At 37.0% G+C, this 6,746-nt stretch overlaps 1 protein-coding gene across 1 annotated transcript in view; it reads left to right on the top strand.

Moving 5' to 3' along the window:
* Window positions 1-4,505, top strand: part of UBR1 (ubiquitin protein ligase E3 component n-recognin 1) — a 129,605-nt gene extending 125,100 nt beyond the window's left edge. The window contains exons 44-46 of the mRNA XM_012649137.1: window positions 1,248-1,418; window positions 2,599-2,700; window positions 4,211-4,505. Of these exons, the coding sequence (XP_012504591.1) occupies window positions 1,248-1,418; window positions 2,599-2,700; window positions 4,211-4,352 (415 nt within the window). The 3' untranslated portion in view covers window positions 4,353-4,505. The remainder of the gene's footprint in view (window positions 1-1,247; window positions 1,419-2,598; window positions 2,701-4,210) is intronic.
* The last annotated feature ends 2,241 nt before the right edge of the window (window positions 4,506-6,746 follow it).

Below are 6,746 nucleotides of genomic sequence, written 5' to 3'. Positions count from 1 at the left end.
TTTTTAGTAGAGACGGGGTCTCGCTCTTGCTCAGGCTGGTTTCGAACTCCTGAGCTCAAACAATCCGCCTGCCTCGGCCTCCCAGAGAGTTAGGATTACAGGCGTGAGCCACTGCGCCCGGCCTGGAGATTCTTTTTGATGTTCTTTATTCTGACCCCAGTGTGGGCCTAGTTGGATCTCTCCTCTGGTTGCATTTACTTTTTACTGCCCAAATTTAGGAATTCTTGATGTTTACCATTGTGTTCATTATACAGCAGAGATAGGAGGAGCATGGAAAACTCCTTTTTAAAAGGTAATCATTGTCCTCTTTGGAGGGCATTACAGCAAGCCTCCAACATACCACTGTGTAAAGTGGTCAGATCTCAAAGTACTATAACTTGGTTCAGGCAAGTCAACTCGGTCACTTTCTCCTTCCTGAGACTTCCTAGATGGAAGAGTGGGCCAACTCAAATGCTAGAATCTCTCATTTCAACCCTAAAGATCTGCATATTTCAAAGAAATGGAGGGAAAATGTGTTTGGACCCTTACTATAAAATGTAATTTTTCTTTCTTTTTTTTTGAGGTAGGGTCTTACCTGTAGTCTGGGCTAGAGTGCAGTGGCATCATCATAGCTCATTACATCCTTGAACTCCAAGGCTCAAGCGATCCTCTTGCCTCAGCCTCCTGAGTAGCTGGGACTACAGGCTCACACACCGTGCCCAGCTATTTTCTATGGTTTTTTAGAGACAGGGTCTCATTATGTTCCTCAGGCTAGTGTCAAATTCCTGGCCTCAAGCAATGCTCATACCTCAGCCTCCCAAAATGCTACCATTACAGGCATGAGCCACTGTGTCTGGCCAATTTTTTCTTTTAAACAGTTGCACACCTACAAGGTCATACTCCTTCAGCATTGAGGACACAAGCTTGACTAAAGCAATACAGGCAAGGCAGTTAGTTGACTGTAATTTGGGCATGTCAGATGAAGACTGGATTCTTTAAGTGAATCTCAGTCTCAAGGTATATTTAATCACCATACTTTATGAGAATTATCAGGACAACATATATGTAATAATAGATTTTCTTACTATGCATAAATCAGAAGATTTTTCATTAAGTCTTCTTGGGGGTGGTATTAAAGAACAATTATCTAATTAAATGTTTCCTTATGTTTTAGAGCTTTCTTTGTTGGAAAATGGCCAGTGATAAAAACATGCTTCATTGCTAACTTGTGTTTTTTCCCCGTATTGAATGTTTTCTTCTCTTTTGAGGTGCCCGCGGTCTGCAGATGATGAGCGAAAGCATCCTGTCCTCTGTCTTTTTTGTGGGGCCATACTATGTTCTCAGAACGTTTGCTGCCAAGAAATTGTGAATGGGGAAGAGGTCGGAGCTTGCATTTTTCATGCACTTCACTGTGGAGCTGGAGTCTGCATTTTCCTAAAGTGAGTTGGGAGTGTTCTGGAAGCTTTATAATGAACTTAGGGAATCTATATCCAATCTGGAGGCCATTTTGGTAGGTAGGACAGTGTGTTGATAGGAAATGATCAATCAGAAGTTAGAGTATAAACCTGCGTTTGAGAAGATATTACAGAATAAGTGGCAAAAAAAGAAAAAAAAATTCTATTCACATTTCCATTATTTGTGGTGAATCTTAAATAAGTAGGAAGTACATGTAAATTATGACTTTATGTTGTCCTTTGAATGTCTTCATTTCCTCTATCAACCTGTTTCTCCTGGTCTTTCACCAAAACATCAAGAGTAAAACAGTAGTCACTTATATTTATGAAAGAAGAGTGTAAGAAAGTGGATATGTGTACTTTTTCTTTCCATTCTCCCCATGTAATGCAGTTCTGTTCTATAAACCCAAATATCTTACTAACTATGGAATATATAATCATTACTCATAGCCATCTTTTGAACCAAAGGGAAAGAATGCATGGAAGCCAAACCCAAATACCTATTTTCAGGGAACTCACAGCAAGTAAATCCACTACCTAGCCCAACATTTTATTTTATAATTTCTCTCTATAGTACTTATCCTCCTGTACACATGTACATACGCATTTTTTATGTCTCCACTTATCTGTTATAAGAGTCTCAAGTGCCTTCAGGGTGGTAGTGGTTCTTTTTAATCTGCACTGTTGGAGGCTGGCTCTAGCCAGAAAAGCCTTTGCACTTCCTTAGTTGACATTTTGTCTGGCTTCAGATTATTGGACTAGGAGATGTGGTTCTGTTCTTCTGTGAGTTTTCCCTCCCCATCCCTCCTCAGGTTGTGAGTCAGGAAATAGAATAGAAACAGTCCCAGCCACCATTTTCTAGGGTGTCTGTGGCTCAAGTAGGGACAGCCTCCTCCCTCCCTTTTATATATTCAGTCACTATTACTGATCCCATTTCCCAAAATCCACTGGTCGTTTTCTATAGCTTCAACAAAAATAGCAGTATTTGTTGTTTTTTATTTAGATAAAATACGATTTCGTTTATTTGTCTATGTTTATATTGTCTTTATACTGAATTCCTAACAGATATTGGCCATATCGTTCCTCTAGATTAATTTTGATGTAGTGCCTATCATTTGTACACATGCACTTAATCATATTTCATGTTGGTGGTTTTGTCCTTCAGAATCAGAGAATGCAGAGTGGTCCTGGTTGAAGGTAAAGCCAGAGGCTGTGCCTATCCAGCTCCTTACTTGGATGAATATGGAGAAACAGACCCTGGCCTAAAGTAAGATTTTCTTTAAATAGGAAAGTTTCAATCAGTTCTCTTTTTATAGTGTTCATTTTTTATTTTAGTCACATTATTGTATGTGGATGGTGACAGTTCTTTAAACACAAAAGCTAATGCTATATATTGAGAGCTCTTTTTAAATAGCTTCAAATTTAGAATATTAAATATGATGCCATCCTAAATGTAGCATATAATTTTCAACAACTGTGTGCTTCTCCAAAATTTGAAGGTGATATTTCTCCAACATTTTTAAAGATACCAGCCATCCTAACGTTTGAATGTTCTGTAATTTTAGTCAACCTTTCTTTAGAATTACTTAAAAGGTTTAACACTGATATAAAAAAGAAAGAAATTTGTCCAGTGATGGAGTCTGGTTTAGAGTAGATATTCATTTTTTTCAATTGCAATACGTGAAACTTTTTATTAGCCAGCTATATCCACCTTCTTTGCTTTTGAGCATTAGCAAAATATTTAGAATCCTGAACTTCTCTGTGTCCTTTGGTGGTAGGAACTGGGGTCCAACTGATGGCTGATGAGAATGAGGAGTTAAGGCCACTTTAATAATGGTCCCAAAAGTACATAAAGATCAGATTCCCTTACAGTAAACTCTTTTTGTGTAATTGAAATTTTATTCTTTTTAAATATTTCTCAGAATGAATAGACTCACTAAATGGGGCTTGGGACTTCTTTGATCTTACAGAGATTTGTTTCTATTGTGACAGCATTTGACCTGTCTTTAGGTTTAGGGAGAAAAAGCTGAGTGGTGAAAGAAGGTAATGACTGAGGATAATCTGAGTTGTTCCAGAAAGATACAAAGAAGCAGAACTTTAAAAATAATTAGGCAGTTTGAAAACTCCCAACCAGCTGAGACACTTGAATGCTTCAAGGAATGAGGATCTCACAGTTCTCCATTATTGGCAACAGCCAAACTTTAGTTATTTTGGATTAGCTGTTATGCAGTATTGCAAACTGTGCAACCCTAGAATTGAAGTATGGCTATTTTATTTAAATATTTGCTAATCACCAGCAAGATTTTTGTATCATATGGACAATTATGAGCAAATATTTCTGAGTAACAAAATATAAGTTTAGGGCTTAGTGTTATACCCCAGACCTAACCTCTACTATGCAAAGATCATAAATCGAAGCTGGATAAGCTATATGAGGCCAAAAAGCCACTAGAGCCCCATTCAGGCCTACCACCCAAAAAAGAATAGTGCTGCTTCAAGTTATAAACCTCAATGGCCATTTAAATGAGGTTCCATAATGTCCATGGTATACTTGACCTATTTTAGAAATAGTCAAGGAGTAAATTTCTGCTTTATTAGCTACGTAACCTATCAAGTTCTCAGTGATCAATAATGAAGGGAGAATATCCCTTATTAAACCATGTCCCAGTGAGTCCTCTGAGCTCCAGGAACATCTAAAGAGTACATGCTAATTCAGACTATAAAGATGTGGCAGTTATTTGATTCAAACTTACATGTTTTTTTTTCCTCCCCTGAAGGAGGGGCAATCCCCTTCATTTATCTCGTGAGCGATATCGGAAGCTCCATTTGGTCTGGCAGCAACACTGCATTATAGAAGAGATTGCTAGGAGCCAGGAAACTAATCAGATGTTATTTGGATTCAACTGGCAGTTACTATGAGCTCCAACTCTGCCTCAAGACAATCACGAATGACGACAGTAACAAAGACTGACTCAAAATTACAGAGAACTTTCTGAGGGCTGGGGAAGTGTTGGAGGGTCTTTTGCTCCCTGTCCAGATTCACGTATGTCAATAAAATATTCCTTAATGGAATATTGCTTTCAGTTAGCAAACATATGCTTCAAGGGAAAAAAAGAACGTAGATTAATCTGTTTTATGTCCTAGTACACTGAAGAAGTGCTTGTTCACCCCAAGTGTCTGATTCTGCTAATATTTCCAGGAAACTCTTTCCCCTTCATAATTTGTCCCATTTCATTTCATCCACCTGGCAAATGAAGTCACATCAAACAGTTATGGACATTTTTATATGTTGGTTAACTCTTCTGCAACTTTATATTTGGTGTTTTCCCACAAGTATAGTTTGGCTAACATTGGATCACTGACAAGATTTAATAATCTGTGATAGTCTTCCTTTGCAGCTAAAGAGGAATTACAGAAACAATGCAGTGTCTTCAATTCAGAAAGATTTCAAAAGAAAAATAAAATGTTTTATTACTCTCTTTTAAGGAAATACCCTTAATGTACCACCTGCTGCTATAGCCACAAATTAAACTAAATCTCTATATGGCCAGAGTGCAATTTCTGCCATTATGGAAAGCTTTTTTCCCCACTGTGGATCTCAAAAAGAGTTAGGATAATGTATTCATTATTCATTCCTGATGGTACAAAGAGCCTGTAATCCTAACTCCTTGCTACAAATAGCTTTGTTGAGTTTTGAAATTGTTCTTTACATTTTCAAAAGTTAAGTTTCTATAATGAGCTCACTTATCTTTTGATTGTGGCACCATCCTATTTGACTTTCAGAAACCTGTTGAAGTTCTGATGTAAACTATTTGTAGAAAGAGGTTGGGAAAATTCTCCCAATGAATGGAGCATGACAACTGTAAATTAGAACAGTGAGATTGAAGGCAATTCTGCAACCTTCTGTCTTCATAAAAGACAAATCCTTGTGTTATCTATGTGTAAACTTTTCATAAACTCTGGTTTTATGACTAGTCCAAACCACCAAAAAAGCTATGTGATCAATAATCTATGTCCTCTTAAAACATACTGTGGTTGAGCCATCTTGTTTATAAATAATAGAGCTCCCCCAAATCTGTGCACAGACTTCTTGGTTCTTGGCTTTAATATTTTATATCAAGAACTTGTGATATAAAACAGACAGAGGATAAATTGAAATCTTCCATTTTAGCTTCTGTTGTCTTTGGGGTAATGTTAGGAGTTTGAAAGATGCATTCAAAGACCGTATCTTATTTTGCCTTTGGCTACTATTGTCTTATATATGTGTATAAATGTTTTCCTACCTTCTTTTTGCCCAGCAAAGGCAAGCAAGTAAAAATACATTGGTAAGTGATTAATGATGCACATTTGGGGCTAGATTTTGTGGTACTTTAAAGAAAAGTGGATTTTGCAGTAAGGAATTGGCATAAGCAGGCATCAGAATTAAAATCATGATTTTCTACTTAAATAATTTTTATTAAGGTATCAGGAAATAGATACTACTCTAGTGAACAATTTGTAACAGTTAACAGGTGAGGATCAGAAAATTCAGTATTCAGTTTTTCAGATTTGTATAATTAAATGATTTGAACATTTCCCTTGTTTCTTATATGATTGTATTGGATGGATTGTTTGGCTGGGAAGTCTAGGCTAGAATAGGAAACAGAAGATGCTGACTTGTGCCCCAGTTGATTGGTCCCAGTTTAGCAAAGATAAACTGACTTTATTTCTAGTCTTTTTATACTCACTGCATAAATCCTGGAGTTAAACTCTCAAGCTGCCAGAGGGACTATCTGGCAGTGGTCAGCCAGACCTTTACTGCCAAAGAACCCATTTTGTATTTTCTGCTTATTAAGATTCAGATCTCTACACTATACATGAACGTATGTCTCAGTGCTGCCCCTAGCCCAAGGGATTTCTACTTATATTCACATGTCCTCATAGTTTGCCTTCATCATTGCAAACAATTATGCTTACAAAGTTTACTTACACACAAGCAACTAAGTCACTTTATTTTCCTGGGTGTAGTACATGAAAGCACTGGTTCAACAGGATGGCTCCAAAAGTCTTTTTCTGTTTGGTGAGGGGCTGGCAAGAATTTTAGTGATACAGCAAAGAAAAATATATCTGTATAATTAATTTATTATGTTGGTATATGGGGTGTGAGTTCACCTTTTAGTGGTCATTTGTCATTTCATAACAACTATGCATTTTGGTTCACTGTGATGATCTATATTTAGTGACTGCAACATGTTTATACCACTGATTCAAATTCCATCCATGATGAAGTTATACAAATGCATATATTGATATCTTTTATTGCAAAAATGTAAA

The sequence above is a fragment of the Propithecus coquereli genome, unplaced genomic scaffold (genome assembly GCF_000956105.1).
Source record: "Propithecus coquereli isolate 6110/MARCELLA unplaced genomic scaffold, Pcoq_1.0 Scaffold3, whole genome shotgun sequence".
NCBI classification, from domain to species: Eukaryota; Metazoa; Chordata; class Mammalia; order Primates; family Indriidae; genus Propithecus; species Propithecus coquereli.
The sequence above is the reverse complement of the archived record's forward strand: the minus strand, read 5'-3'. Positions and strand labels throughout refer to the sequence as shown.